Consider the following 16,776-nt stretch of genomic DNA (forward strand, 5'->3'; position numbering starts at 1 on the left):
GCGACACAACCTCCCCGCCCTCCGTCCCTCAGCTGCCCCAGTCCCGGTGCTCACGACAAAGCAATGATGGTGCTGGACATCCGGATAAAATGGGTGATGAAATACTCTGGTGGAAGCCCCCTCAACCTATGGCTCTGTCTCTGATGCCTCGACCTGACTACCTGGAGCATTCCAGCGGCTTCTGGATTTGTTGGGTCCCCGAGAACTGTACCTTCATTATCCAGCACGGATGGTTCTGACTCCTGAAATCCGGCTAATTGGGGTTCCTCTGCTTTTCATGTGACGCTACCCTAATGCACTCTGTTTATTTTTCTATTTGTACTACCTGATGTATGGTTTGGTTGTACTCGCGTCTGCTACGACTTGACTAAGTTTGCAGATGACAGACGAGTGTTGTAGATGGCTTGTCATTGCAACAGGACCTTGATAGGTTGGGCAGGAGGGCTGAGGAATGGTTGATGCAATTTAATACAGAAAAATGTGAGGTGTTGCATTTTGGAATGTCCCACATGGGCAGGACCCACACAGTGGATGGTAGGGCTCTGGGAATGTTGTAGAGTAGATGGGACGAGGAGTGCAGGTACATAGTTCCTTGAAAGTGGTGCCGCAGTAGATGTGATCAAAAAGGCTTTTGGCACTTTGGCCATCATCAGTCAGAATATTGAGTATTGAAGTTGGGCGGGGGATCATGATACAGTTATATAAGATGATGGTGATGTCACATTTGGAGTATCGTGTTCAGTTTTGGCCACCATGCTATGGGAAAGATGTTGTGAAGCTGGAAAGGGTGCAGAGATTTACGAGGATGTTGCCAGGACTCAAGGGCCTGAGATATCGGGAGAGGTTGAGCAGACTAGGACACTTCCTTGGAGTACAGTAGGCTGCGGGGTGATCTTTCAGAGGTATACAAAATTGTGAGAGGATTAGATCGGGTAGACACGATATTCTGACCTTTCTAGGAGAATTGAGAATCAAAGGATACAGGTTTAATGTTGGGGGTGGGGAGAGAGAGATTTAAAAGGAACTTGAGAGGTAACTTTTTTTTACACAAACGGTGGTGGGTGTATGGGATGGGCTGCCAGAGGAGGAAGCTGAGGCAGGTACTATTGCTACGTTTAGGAAACATTTAGAGATATATGGACAGGATAGGGCTAGAGTGATATGTGCCAAACGCAGGCAGGTGGGACTAGTGTAGATGTAGACATATAGTTTGGGAAAAATGGGCCGCTGGGCCTGTTTCTACACTGTATGACTCTGACTGGATGTCATGCAAAACTATCTTGGTGACAGTAATAAACCAATACTGATATTCATCTTCCTTATGATTAGACAGGCCTTTTTGTCTATCGAGTCCACCCCACCCCCATGTGTCTGGAAAGCAAAAGGAAATTGGAATAAGGAGGAGTCACACTGGGATATGTAAAATCGGTGCAAACAGCACCAGAGATCAAGATCCATTTAGGCGGTTGGAGATCTGGGTTGTACTTCTAATAGAGCGTGAACTTTCTATGGGCTTATCTCCATTTTCTTCATTTGCTCTGCAGGTGACCAAGCATTTGTAGAATTCCTCGGAGATGAAATCAAAGAGGAAAAGAAAATTCAAAAGAGTACATCTCTACCAAAAGTGTCTGGAGGCTGGGAGATCAGGTTGAATGGAACAGAAGCTAAACTTGAACGAAAGGTTGAAGGTGAAAGGTAAATGAAGGGTGCCTGTTCTCTACCGACTCATTTAGCATTGGTTTCTCTGTGCCTGTACCTTCCTTTTCCAATTACCTGTTCTCCTTGGATCCATTTGACATTTTAAAAAGTATTGTAAAAATGATACCTGACTGAAATAATATTTGGGTCTTTTCACTGAGGGAACTTTGGATTATGTTATGTAGTATAATGAAGTTACTAAATTTAAATGTTTTTTTTCTCCATTATTTACCATAAAGCACATTTTACCAGTTGTATTCTCTAAATGGATTGATAGAGTGTGAGGCTTCAGAATCAATGTTTCAAAACAAGTGAAAGTCTTTGGAAATTTTTGTCTGGTGATGCACTGTATGGTTATTCAGACCACCGTAATCATAAAGTGTTCTAAATGATGTAGACAGGAATATTGGCCTAGATGAAATCCCCTCTGTTCTTGGAATACTGCTGATTGATCTCAATAGTTACTGCCAACGAATGGCTAGTACAAGTTTTTTAGGAGACACAAAAACCTTTGATCACAGACGAGACCCATGCAGTTTGTGTGGACAAGAGCATAGACTGCAAGGGCAATGAGTAATCTGACCAGGATTGTGTGCTACAGAGGACCATGAAATCTGGGAGTATAAAGGAATATTGAGGTGGTAGGGGCTAAGGCAGGAGGCGTTGCCCAGGCAAATTGGCATTAAAGACAGCAAATCCTTGATAGAATGTCAACATTCTGAGGAAAGGTTTTTCACCCAGAAGGTGATGGTATCTGGAACATTATCTGAAAGAGTAATGGAGGCAAAATTGCTGATCACAATTTAAAAAAATTACTTGGATGTGGACTTGAAGAGTTGTGATTACAGGCACTTTTATTGGAAGGTGGAATTAGCCTGAATACTTCTTGAAGCCTTAGTTGTACAGCACAGAAAAGGGCTCTTTGTGTGTGTGTGTGTGTGTGTGTGTGTGTGTGTGTGTGTGTGTGTGTGTGTGTGTGTGTGTGTGTGTGTGTGTGTGTGTGTGTGTGTGTGTGTGTGTGTGTGTGTGTGTGTGTGTGTGTGTGTGTGTGTGTGTGTGTGTGTGTGTGTGTGTGTGTGAGAGAGAGAGAGAGAGAGAGAGAGAGAGAGAGAGAGAGAGAGAGAGAGAGAGAGAGAGAGAGAGAGAGAGAGAGAGAGAGAGAGAGAGAGAGAGAGAGAGAGAGAGAGAGAGAGAGAGAGAGAGAGACAGAGAGAGACAGAGAGAGACAGAGAGAGACAGAGAGAGACAGAGAGAGACAGAGAGAGACAGAGAGAGACAGAGAGAGACAGAGAGAGACAGAGAGAGACAGAGAGAGACAGAGACACTACATAGTGTACTCATTTCCAGCAGAGACAGAGACACTACATAGTGTACTCATTTCCAGCAGTGAGACAGAGACACTACATAGTGTACTCATTTCCAGCAGTTGGCCCATAGCCTTTTGTGCCTTGGCAATCAAAGCACTTGTCCAAATACTACTTAAATGTTGAGAGTTCCTGCCTCCTCCACAGCACAGGTAGTGCATTCCAGATGTTAACCAAACTCTGGGTGAAATTTCTTTCCATCTACTCTATCTATAACCCTTCAATTTTGTGCAACTCAGACAGGTTCCTCCTTCCAAGATTTCTGCTCCAAAAAAAACATACCAAGTCTATCTGAGGGCCTGACCTGAAACATCATCTATCCATTCCTGCCACAAATGGTGCCTGACCAGCTGAATTACTCAAGTACTTTGTGCTTTGTCCAAGATCTGAAGTTGCAGTTCCTTGAACCCAGAGCCTGTCTAAAATGTTCCCAGCCAGACACCAAGCTTGTGAATCTCCTCTGTATCACCTTCAGTACAGTATCATTCGTTGTTAACCGGTGTGCACATAACTAGCGGAATGGCACAGTATAATGTAAATTTTCTGACTAAAATTAATTAATTCGTTTTAGAATATGGAAAGAAATCTAATATTTGAGAATTTCTTTAAATATATAAAATTCCCATTATATTGAGTACCATAGATGCAAAGAGCAATTGATTATTTTTCAGGCTGTGAATGTAGTGTCAGCATTCTGATTGTTTCGTAGATTGTTTGCCTTATCCTGAATTAGACAAATAACCCAACACCCAGACATTTGAATTAACAATGCCAAGAATATTCTACTGTTCCTTGGAGCCACAAGAGACTGGAGATGCTGGAATCTGCAAACAAAACGTGAACTACTGGAGGAACTCAACCGGTTTGGCAGCCTGTGGAGGGAAATAGGCAGTCAATGTTTGATGTTCCCTCTCATGCTGCAGTTGAGTGCCATGGATGTTGTCTGTTACTCCCGATGGTAATTACTTGACATATCTTCTTGTTGTAGGATTACAGTCAGTTTTAATATTAACAACAGTATTCCACCAACAATGGAAGAGACGCCACAGGAAGGGCAGAAGGATGCTGAGAACGAGGTGAGGGTTTCTTGTCCATCCCTTGCGCTGTAAGTCTATCTCAACCTAATAGTCATATGAGGCGATAGTGCAGGAACACTAATCTAGTACATCATGGAAGGCGAGGTGATGATTACGTGGGATCTTGTGTGGTCGAGGGTAGCTGCTGGATTTCTGTTTGAGAGTAAACTAGAAAAATATTAAAGTTTGTTCTTGATTTTCCTTGATAAGAGGTAAGCAAAATTTCAAAGATGGAAATGATTGATCTTGGTAACTGACTGATGGGGCATTTATCGTTGAGTTGAAATAGAAGGATGAGGAGGTTCCTTGTGTATGCTCCATCATTTAATAACTTCCTGATTCAAGCAATCTTTGGTCTCAAGTCCACTTTTGCATTTGATTTAATGACTACCATTCTGGTGTAGTCTAGAAATGTCTAACTTGGCCATGAACATGATACAGCATTGTGGCCAAGTGGCCAGCAAAGGAAATTTTGCATGATCTTTTTCCTCGTGCATAACGGGAAAGGCAAAATGGCAATACGGTAAAAGCATCATCACAACATTTATCTTTTGAAACTCCCTCAGAATCTATACTTCTCCACTTGCCCATACTTGAGTGTGTAGGACTCTTTTTGCATGGTCATTCTTCATGATAGATCAGTAATCAATTTGGTCAGGGTTATTTTTGAATTGTCAGATGTACTGAAAGGGAACAATGGAATACTTGCAGCAGCAGAACATGTCTGTAAATACAGTACTCAATAGATATCATCATAAACAAAAAAAATTCAATAAATAAAACAAAACTAGTCAACTTCTCTTCATTTTATTAACTAAAGGGACCATAAGCAGACCTCCCAACCCGTCCGAATTTGGCGGAAAGTTTCTGCTTTCTTATTTCATTGCTGCCATTCCGATTTTGCCTCATTTTTCCCAAAACTCTGTAAAGCGTCTTTGAGTATATGAAAAGCGCTATATAAATAAAATGCATTATTATTATTATTATTAAAACAGTTGGTAATTTCAATTTGTCGATTCGGCCACTCGATATATGCCAGATGGTATAGGAGTGATCGAAATTACCGACTGTTTTCGGATGGTCAATGTCGATGCATTGTATTGTGATCCTTGTTAGCACGGTCACAGACTTGCTCTATGAAATCCTTTCGTATGCTTAGTCGAGTCGCGTATATCAACACATACGTCACCGTGGGGCCGTCAGCAACAACACTCAGGGATATATATAGCGCATTAACTGCTGCGGACGATAGAGTACGCGTACCAATCCATCTGCTATCAGTGAATGCTGAGTGTGAAAGATGTTTCAGCCATTTGACCAAAACCAAGATGAGAGCAAGCATGTCTACAAGAACATTGAGTGACTTGCTTGTTCAAAAGCATTTCATGCTAGCCCAAAACACTGTCTGCTATCAACATAGCTACTCATCGGAAATACTGCAACAGTGCAAAAGTGGACTATCAAGATCTGAAGCAGAAGAGGAGTGGGAATGATGAGGGTGCCAGTTGCAGACCTCCCAACCCTTCCGAATTTGGTGGAAAGTTTCCGCTTATTTCATTTCCGCCATTTTGATTTTGCCCCACATTTTTTCTGCAAAACACATGCCTCGCCCCTGGCCAGGCCGCTAGCGTGAGGCCCCTTGATGTTGAGAGGGGATGGGGTGGATGAATGAGTGGAGGGGGCAGTGGAGGTCAGTGGGGGGGGAATGGAGTTGGGAAAGGGAGGTGGGGGGGGGGGGTCATGGACCGTTGTGATTTGCTGTTGAAGACTACTGCAGCAAATATGCCTTCAATGAAATTGGGTATGTGCAGTTTTAAATGAAACTCTTCATAACTTAGTCATACATTTTATGACCATTGTTCTTTTATTCAATACCAAGAGAATTGGGATGTGTAAGGAAAAAGCAAAATAGAAAAAAAAAGATTTTTCTTTGTGTTGTAAAAAGTATTTCTGTTCAATAACCTTTCTATAAATAGCAGAATATACTCATGATTGGCCTGACAATGTACATGTAGTCCAAGAACTGCAGACTGTTGGAAATAATAGTCATTTTTCACACATGAATGTAGCTCAACGTGTATGCGCATTTGGCGTGCATACTTTATTTTTGCTGAAAAAATTGCATTATGCGCCATATTATGAATTTTGATGTAAAAATTCTGATTTTTGGACATCAAAATTATGAATTTGTAAAATCAAATGCTGGGAGGTCTGCATAAGTTCATCCCGAAGCCCAAGTAAGGATTAGCTAAAGCCCTGCACAGTTGGAGCAAGAAGAATATCTTTGTACTTCATTTCCCTTCCAGTAAAGACTGACTTTCCTTTTGCTTTCCTGATGTCTTGCTTTGCTTACATGTTAGCTAACTTGTAGAGGAGATACAATCTCCTGGAACAGTACACTGGTTAGTCACATACACATCTAAATACGCTGCCTTTTTATCCTTCTGGCAAAGTTGATCAGCTAATTTTCACACGCCACACTGGCATTCACTTGATCCATTTATATCCTCGCACAATATCTTTGTTGGCACTGCCAATTTTGTATCATCTGCACATTTAGATACAATGCACCCTTTTAAGTAATTAGTAGATTGTAAATAGCTGGAGCTGCAGCACTGATCCCTGAGTACCTTGTTACTTGCACTGTGCCAAATTTAAAGTAATGTTTTCTGGCACTTGGTTCAGCTAACCAATTCTCTGTACATACTAATATTACTCTCAACCTTCCATCTTGCAGTCTGATTTCGTACCAGACTAGACCATTGAAAATCCAAATACACTACATCTATCAGCTCTCCTTTATCAGTGATGGAAACAGGATGTTCAGTGCCCACTGCATGCAGCATATTGTGACTGCTGCAAGTTGATGGATGTAAATTGGGATCATCGGTAAAAGCAGCAATTGGCTGGAGACTCATACCAGTAAGGAACATGTAAGCGTGGTGGAACACTTGTCACACTGCACAGATTTCTCAACCGCACCATCTGTTGGGAATCTGGACAAGAAGGTTGATCACTTGTGTAGATGTATCTACTGTCATGCTTGCGAAGCTAAAATATTGCATCTGAAACACCATTGTGAACACCTATCTAATAAACAACTGAATTTCTTTACAGCCAGAAGTTATCTCAACCCCAAACTTTGTCGTCGAAGTGACCAAGCTATCGAATAAACAAAGCCTGGTGTTTGATTGCCACTATCCTGAAGATGAGGTGTGTATTTGTACTAGGCTTGAGAGACTGACTGCAAAATTCCAGAAGATCTGGGTATTTATTAATCAACAGTGGCATTTATTCTATGCACAGCTCAGTAACAAATGTTTTCTCCACCATTGACTGGCTATGCCTTTGGTCACCTGGGCCGAGTGTTCGTGGATGAGATCACTGAGAGGTGGCTTGTTCTGTGAGGAGACAAAATATGACTAGAATCATAAATGCCATTTTGTACACACAGGTCCCTTTCAGACCTTTAATAAAAAGAGTAAGAACACAAATTCAAAATAAAAGAAAGATCGAAGATACAAACAAACTGGTCGAGTGAAAATTATGCACTTTCTCACGTCCAATTTGGCCTCATCTGCCGAGTTTACATAATGAGGAATAGCATCATTTAGGAATATTTTACCTTGGTAACTCAATTGGTTTAGTAAATTGTTTAGTACTAATACTAAATTAATTTAATTCTGAACAAGCTTCATTTCAAAAGTTTACTTTTATTCATTTGATAGGGGTTAAACGAATTCAGCCACAATTTGTTGAATGAAATTTAATCATGCAATAATATAAACGTAGATAAAAGACAGATGATTTTCAAAATGATTTTACCTCCATCACAGTGGATAAGTTAAATGTCTCTTACAAAAGGAAAACAATGTTATAAGATTGTACCTAGGACTTTCGGTTTATTTCACTCATATTGTGGTGATTAATTTACTGAATTTTTGTTCATCATATATTATCTATGTGTATTACATTTAAGGCTCTTATGCTGCTGCAAGTAAGAATTTCATTGTTTAATTGTAATATGTACTGACAGCAGAACAATCTTAACATCTACCTTCACTGATGAGTTCCTGTTCAATTTCCTCGAGCTCTGCTAATTCACTTATATTTTCCAGTGTGTTCAGCACCTGGTGATCAAATCCAGCAAGAAAGACAAAAACATTCAAGAAAAATAATATAGAAGGTAGCACCAAGTCAGTTCATTTCTTAATGCAAAGAACCAAGAAAATGTGCTGCCCAAGAGGATATTGAACACAGTATCAATTAAGGAAATTCTAAAGATTCCAAAAATGTATACAAAAAAATTGAGTGTAACAGGTTCATGAAATTATTGCACAATTACCTATAATGCCATAGTTATTGCACAATTACCAATATGATAGTCTTCATTTCAGCAACAAATATTTAATGCCCATAATTATATTATAAAATGGGACTAGAGGTGGGTTGTGATGAGGAAAAACTTTTTCAGTTGTGAATCTGTGGAATTCTCTGCCTCAGTAGGCAGTGGAGGCCAATTCTCTGAATGCATTCAAGAGAGAGCTAGATAGAGCTCTTAAGGATAGCGGAGTCAGGGAGTATGGGGAGAAGGCAGGAACGGGGTACTGATTGAGAATGATCAGCCATGATCACGTTGAATGGCGGTGCTGGCTCGATGAGCCGAATGGCCTCCTCCTGCACCTATTGTCTATTGTAAGATTTATGGTATACATCAGTTATTAAATGCCACCGGAAAATCAAAAAGAAAATTCAGCAGATTCCATCTGCATTCCAATAATCCCCAAGTATTGCTATTAATTATATATAACTAACTATAAATATAAATGGGGACAGAATAAGTGGAGCCAGTGCATCGCAGCGCCAAAAATCTGTCTTCAGTTCTTTGTGAAGTTTGCACATTCACCTTGTGACTTCATAGGTTTGCTTCCACTTTCCAAATGGTAGGTTAATTGGCCACTGCAAATTTCTCCTAGTTCGCAGGAGAGTGGTAAAACCCGGGAGAGTTGATGAAGATGTAGAGAGAATAAAAACATGGGATTATAGTGGATTGAGTATACATGGGTATGGTTGGCGTGAATTTAGTGGGCCAAAAGATCTATTTCTGAGCTTTACATTTCTATGCTCTTATGTTTTAATTGAGAGCCCCTCCACTCAAATAGCCCTGCAGGAAGTCATTATTGAACATAGCCAAAACATGAAACTCCAGTAATTGTTTAATTTTCCACCACCATTTACTAGATCTGATATCATCACAGATTTTGAATTAGGCCTGTAGATTGTGAGATCACTTAGTTTCTGACTGTAAATTGTGTCTTGTTGTTTAGCACACTCTGCATGCCTGGATGAATCACGGTTAATCTCCTTGTTTGATGGCACTGGTTGAGTGAGCAATATGCCAAGGCATGAGGTTATAGATAGTGGTAGTTTACATTTCTGCTTCTGCTGTGCCTCGTGAACCACCAATTGTCAGCTGGTGGATCTGTTCTGCATCTAAGTCGTCTCACGTGTTTGTAGTGTCACACAAGACTACAACACGGAGCGTATCCTCAGTGCAAAGGGCAGGACTAAAGAAGCACCTGCTGCATCTGTAAATGTGGTAGCAAACTAGTGAAGCCAACTTATAGATGCTGCCAGCTTCTGCAGTTCCTTTTTATTACATTTTATCCGTTCCACTGTGAAATTTCTTTGAAGAAGTTTTTCTCTTCCACTGGGTCTTGAAGATGGGTCCTGACCTGAAACATCACCTATCCTATTTCTCCAGAGATGCTGCCTGACCCACTGAGTTACCCCAGCATTGTGTCTATCTTTGACATAGAGGACTATTGGATATTGGAACATAATGCTGGTAATGTCAATGAACAGCAAAAACAACATGCAATTGATGGAGGTACGTGATCTCAAAACCAATGCATTAAATGGTGTGTGCTTTCTCTCATTATTAGTCATTGGTGATTCTTGTCCAGTATAATATTTTGACTAGTCTTGGCACAAATTAGCAAGCATTTTGCATTGTGATTAAAGAGGTGCCAACTAGTTTCAAGTACTGGTTGGCAAACATGATACAGTAAAGTTCCGATAATCCAGCACCCACGATACTCTGGTGGTGTCAGAATTCACAAACTATCGGATATTATTTCTAATATACAAGCACACATTTAATTCACCCTTTTTGGATATTGTTCAGTGATATAACAAATAATGAAACAGTTGAGTTTAAAGGAACATGGTATTTGGATTTTAAAAGGATGAGAATGGAGGTATCAGTTTCAGTTTAGCTTATTTCCATGTGTACGGAGGTACAGTGAAAAGTCTTTGTTGCGTGCTAACTAGATTAAAATCGAGCCATACACAGTGCACAGATACATAAGGGAATATAGTTTAGTGCAACGTAAAGCCAGTAAAGCACAATCAAAGATAGTTTGGGGGGGGGGGGGGAATGCGTGGGAGCGAAGCCCCAATTAAATGAAAGAGGGTGTGGGAATAGGATCCCGATTAAACAAGTTGCAATGGACAGGAACATACTATAGTCTATATTTGAACAAAACAAATTGACACCGTCTTGGAAGGAACTGCAATGCTGGTTTACACCAAAGATAGACACAAAATGCTGGAGTAACTCAGCGGATCAAGCAGCATCTCTGGAGAAACAGAATAGGTAATGCTTCCTATTCTTTTTCTCCAGAGATGCTGCCTTGCCCAGAGTTACTCCAGCATTCTGTGTCTATCTTGAGAGTAACTGTCATTGTATTAACACTAATCATTAACTCTCAATTATAGAGATTGTTGTGGATTTAAATTCCAATTGGTGCAAATACTTATGAGAAATAATGTCCTCCTGATGCAAAACTTAGTCCCCGTTAGATGTGGCTTTTTCCAAATCCACTCCTCTTGATTGCTCCAACCCGATTCAGTCCTGTAATAAAAGACATTAAGAAAATATTCATGTGAGCGACCTGAGCACCAGCTTCCATGCTGGATCTCACTCGATAAACTTTCTTCTTATTAAAAGAACCCAAAGCTCTTGAGCGATGACATAACTCATACTTCTTGCAGCTTTTGAAGATGCAAAAGCTTGATAGCACATCCCAACAGATTCAGGAACAGCTTCTTCCCTGCTGCTATCAGGCTACTGAACAGTCCTTTCATAAACTAGAGCATAGTCTTGATCTTCCAACCTACTTCATTGTGGACCTTGTACTTTTCTTTATCTGTGCCTTCTCAGTAACTGTAATGCTGTAACACCATCCACTGCACTCTGATATTTATTCTTTACAAAATCTATTGTACTTGTGTATGGCTTGATTGTACTCACGCAAACAAATATAAACCAATACCAACACTTTGTCAACTTGCAGAGACTGCTCACACTAAATGTTTCCCACATTCCTGTTTCCCCATGTCCCAACAGGAAACAGCTCCATACACATTGGTCACGGTATCTATTCCTACGTGCAGCGCAGCGGGGAGAATGCTGAATAAACAGTGAGCTAGTTGTCTTAGAAAAGTTTCTGTAATATTTCTGAGCCAAGGATGCCTTAAAACATTAAGCATTTTCTCTATTTTAAAAATATTTTGCATTTCATCATTCTTCCTATCAAAATGGCTCATCTCAGACTTTCCCACAATTATACTTCATCTGCCAAACCTTTGTTCACTCACATAACCTGTTTCCTTCCTCCTCACAAATATCCAAAATAATGTTTTCGCTTTATCATCGTAATTATCGTTGTACTAGGCTTTAAAAATTGACAGTATTGCAATTGATTGGTGCATAGAGGGTGATTTATGAAAAATCTGCTTCTGACTTCATGCCAATTGGCTTCCAAACAACATAAATGAGTTGAGAAAAGTAAAATGGATCTTTCGCGAATCTGCTGTTCTGGGATATTATATTCAGTAAATGAAGACAGATGGCACTATTCAGTCATTTCCCTTCTTTCCACATCAGCCAAAATAAAAGGCGCCAACTTTAAATCGGGAAAAGAATCAAACAAAAATCGGCTGGGTTATAAAAACCAGCATTTGAAATTGAAATTTCACACTGCTTTCATTTTCTTTTGAACTTTATTTCAAAAGTTTCCCTAATCATAACATTCCAAAGATCTTATTGTACTTGATTAGAAAGCTGAGCACAGCACGGTTTGATATGAGAAAATCAAGATATGGAATAGCTAGTTGTTGAGGTGGAAAGTTTTAGATGAGGGAAGGTACACATGGTCGGAAAAGTGCAATTCATTACAGAGAAGCAGGAGGCAATAGGTAGGTGCAACCGTGACAAGGGAATGTGCCAGAAATGAGAGGAAAAGTCCTCCTCTGTTGTGGAGGACCAGCAAAATATTGGATGCACTTGAAAGGATCGCTGCTGGGAACCTTGTTTGTGATATATATCTTCAACATGAAGTGAATATGGGTGTTTATGATTAATAAGTTTGCAGGTGACATGAAAATTAGAGGTGTAGGAAAATAACTGCAGATGCTGGTACAAATCAAAGGTATCAATTAGAGGTGCTGTAGATGGAATAGAAAGCTATCTAGGGCTATAGCTGGATATAGATCAACCTCTGTACCTTCTGCTGGACAGGAGCAGGGATAAGAAAGAATGACCAGGATGGGACAAATCTTTGATTATGTTAGTTCCTTTCTAAGGCAGCATATGGTGTAGATGGAGGCATAGCCCAGTTGAACTGAGCTACATTTACAACTGTAATTTCTTATGGTCTTGGGGAGAGCTGTCGGTGTGTCCTCTTGGGTGTCACATTAATGTAGTTGGTCCATGATAGATCTTTGCTAATATGAATGCCCCAGAAACTTGAAGTTCTCAACCATTACCATATACGCACCACATTATGCTCCATCATTTGTCCACACACATAACTCTGTTTCCCACTGCAGCCTCTGCATTGTCCTCACAACTATTAAAAAATAATAAAAGATCAAAGTGCTGGAGTAACTCAGTCTGAAGAATCCCGATGCAAAGAGTTCATGTTCTCCAGAAATGCTGCCAAACCCACCAAGTTACTTCAGCACTTTGTGTCTTTTTTTGTAAAAACATCTGCAGTTCTTTGCATCCAATACAATGCTTTATCCTTTTCACTGTAATTATATATTACTAGGAACAGCAGTTTAAATTATGATAGAGTTACAACTGATTGGTGCAGACAGAGCAATATATGAAACCAGTCGGCTTCTGAACAATGTAATGACTCGAGAGAAATAAAAACAGAGGAGACACAGGAGATTGCAGATGCTGGAATCTCCAAATGGTAGGAGGAATTCAGCAGGTCTAGCAGCATCTGTGGAGGCAAACATTGGGTAGGAAGGAACTGCAGATGCTGGTTTACACCAAAAATAGGCACAAAAATGCTGGAGTAACTCAGCAGGTCAGGCAGCATCTGAGTAAAGGAATCGGTAATGTTTCACGTTGAGAACCACTCCCTCAGGGTTTCAGGTTGAGGCCCTACATCAGGTCTTAATCAAAACAGATTACTTTACGAATCTGCTGTTATGAAGTTCAGTGAATGCAGATATGTGGGGCCATTCAGTTAACTTCCAACTCCATCCTCCCACTATCTCTGCCATGAAAAAGGCACCAACTTTGAACATGGAAATCAATCAAATAAATAAAAACAGCTAGATTAAAACCGGCCTCTAAAAGAATTGCCTCCAATACGTAAGGAGTAAATGAGAAATTAAGTAACATAGGATTAGTGTGAATAAATGATGGAGGGTCAGATGGGACAGTGGGCCGAAGGGCCTGTTTCCACGTTACACCTCTAAACTAAAAATAAAATAATATTCTATATTTTCAAACCACTTGAGTTACTCCAGCAATTTGTGCCTTTAAAAAAATATAAACCAGCATCTGCAACTTTTGTGGCCAGGGTTAGAGGGGGTCAGAGATGATCTTGCCCGCTCGCTTCCTGGCCCTGGCAGTGTACACAACCAGTGAAACAGGCGGGTCTGGGGCGGCTGGTTTGAAAAGCGGTTTCCCGCGGAGATTCGCTGCTCCTGAACCGGGTCACCCATCAACGACGCGTGGACATAACCCCAAATAGGATCAAAACGCATTGGAACTGCATCGAAGATGGACACAAAATGTTGGAGTAACTCTGATGGACAAGTGGCATTTCTGGAGAGAATCTCTTCCCTCTAGAGATGCTGCCTGTCCCGCTGAGACAATTACTCCAGCATTCTGTGTCTCTCTAGGATCAAAATGCAATTGTATTAACACTAACCTTCGATTATCAAAGCCAGGGGGGAAATAGATCGCCTTTGCTTTGGATTGCGATTAAACGCGGGAATTACTGAGCTACTGAACTACTGAACTCCTGAAGCAAAACCTCTTCCACTCCCACAGTTTCGTTTCTTCTCGGCTCGACGCTTAGCGGCAGATCTGTCTCATATATAGCCCAGTAAGAATGATGGGAAGGGGGGGGGGGGGGGGGGTGTGTGTGGGGGGTGTGGTTTGTCTTGCATGCCGACCAAAGGTCGTAGAGGAGCAAGATGGACCACTCCGTCGAAATCGCATGTACTGAAGTGTAGTACGCAGAGGAGCGGAACGTCCGCTATTTTAGTAGGCAAAACCCGCCGTTCGTTTTGCATCTCGCAGTGTAATCAGTGTTGTGGGGGAACAGTATATGTGATGGTGCCATTAAAATGGAGAAAATATCTCATCTATTAACTCACATTTTTTTGTTATTTTATTTTAAAATGTTTCCCCCCTGCTTAATTTCTCTGATTTTGTTATGTCTTACTGATTTTGCCCATTGCCCTCCCATCCTTCCTCCCCAGCCGCCTCTTTTGTACAGTTTCACTTGTATTGCTCAAACACACACTCTGCATAAATTTAACTTATTATAAATGTGTGTTTGTGTGTGTGAGTGTGTGTTTGTGTGTGAGAGGCAAGATAGAGATAAATAGATCTCAAGGTATTTATTTCACAAAATGGTTGGGAAATCAGCAGGTCAGGCAGCATCTGAGTAAAGGAATAGGTAATGTTTCAGGTTGAGAACCACTTCCTCAGGGTTTCAGGTTGAGGCCCTACACCAGGTCTTAATTAAAACAGATTACTTTACAAATCTGCTGTTATGAAGTTCAGTGAATGCAGATAGGTGGGGCTTTTCAGTTAACTTCCAGCTCCATCCTCCCACTATCTCTGTCATGAAAAAGGCGCCAACTTTGGAAATCAAACAAATAAATAAAAGCAGCTAGATTAAAACCGGCCTCTAAAAGAATTGCCTCCAATATGTAAGGAGTAAATTAGAAATTAGGTAACACAGGATTAGTGTGAATAAATGATGGAGGGTCAGATTGGACGATGGGCTGATAGGGCTGTTTCCATGTTACACCTCTAAACTAAAAATAAAATAATATTCTATATTTCCAAACCACTTGAGTTACTCCAGCAATTTTGTGCCTTTTAAAAAATATAAACCAGCATCTGCAACTTTTTTGTACCTTACATTGAATTATTGCCTCCATTAAAACACCAGGCATAACTCCAAAGAGATGTGTCAGCTTGGAGTCCCACCTGACCGTGAAGGAATTGTCGACCCAGGCAGAAGCAATTCCCTGCAACCTGAAACTGCTCTGTCATTCCCTCCTACACTCAGCTGGCCACGAACGCCTCCCTTCCACGTGGCCCCAACAACCTGCTGAGAGCTTCCAGCATTCTCTGACTATCGCAGAATGTAAGAAAGTGGTTCTCAACCTGAGACATTACCTATTCCTTTACTCAGATGCTGCCTGACCTGCACTCACTGCCTCTCACCTCCAAGAGCGACAAGGACAGTATATATGATGATACCATTAAAATGCAGACAATATCTCATCTATCAACTCACATTTTTTTGTTATTTTATTTTTAAATGTTTTCCCCCTGCTTAATTAAAGATTTACATCATTTTGTGTGCAAGATATACAGGGTTGCTCTGTTTCGCATATCAGCTAACCAATGAAAAGATCAGGTCCTGATTTATACAAGCTCTCCCCCCCCCCCCCCCCTTGTCTGAAGAAGGGTCCCAACCTGAAACATCACCCATCTTTATTCTCCACAGATGCTACCTGACCCGGTGATTTACTCCACCACTGTGCCTATTTGAATTGGATTCATGCTTCTGTACCACGTCAGGCAGCATTGGTCAGTTTAGTGGCTGTCAAGGGTTTTTAACTAATCAATTCACCAATTCAAATTTTCTTGGCTCTAAGTATAAAGTTAAATGTCTTTTCAATTATATTGTGGATATTGTAGAGTTCTATTGTTTGCAAATGCCTAATCTCTGCTTCCATGACTTTGGAGAGAAGGAATGAGTGACGTTTTGGGTTGAGACCCTTCTTCAGACCAACTGTTGGTGGTGGTTCAGGGTTGGTTTATGGTCAGAGGCCTTTCACTACAGGTGTGGTGCAGAGATCCATGCTGGGTCTTGCACCAAATCCTGCCCTCACCTTACCCTAACCCTAACCCCCTGATTGGTCCAATGTCCCCTATCCCCTGATTGGTCCAATGTCCCCCTACCTCTTGATTGGACCAATGTTTCCCTACGCTCTGATTGGTCTAATGTCCATCAGTCGCGCAATGATTGGTCCAATGCCCCAAGCCCCGCGATTGGTGGGAAGGGCCACCGGTTCCGCTTCCG

The 16,776-nt window shown here is 41.0% G+C and overlaps 1 protein-coding gene across 1 annotated transcript; it reads left to right on the forward strand.

Moving 5' to 3' along the window:
• Nucleotides 1-1,537: 1,537 nt before the first annotated feature.
• LOC144606339 (complement component 1 Q subcomponent-binding protein, mitochondrial-like) lies at nt 1,538-9,885 on the forward strand (the record flags this gene model as incomplete). Its single annotated transcript, XM_078422352.1, has 4 exons — nt 1,538-1,695; nt 4,051-4,138; nt 7,256-7,351; nt 8,257-9,885. Coding segments are annotated over 4 exons (402 nt in total), but the record flags the coding sequence as incomplete, so codon positions are not given.
• Nucleotides 9,886-16,776: the final 6,891 nt, after the last annotated feature.

The sequence above is a fragment of the Rhinoraja longicauda genome, chromosome 26, assembly GCF_053455715.1.
Source record: "Rhinoraja longicauda isolate Sanriku21f chromosome 26, sRhiLon1.1, whole genome shotgun sequence".
NCBI classification, from domain to species: domain Eukaryota; kingdom Metazoa; phylum Chordata; class Chondrichthyes; order Rajiformes; family Arhynchobatidae; genus Rhinoraja; species Rhinoraja longicauda.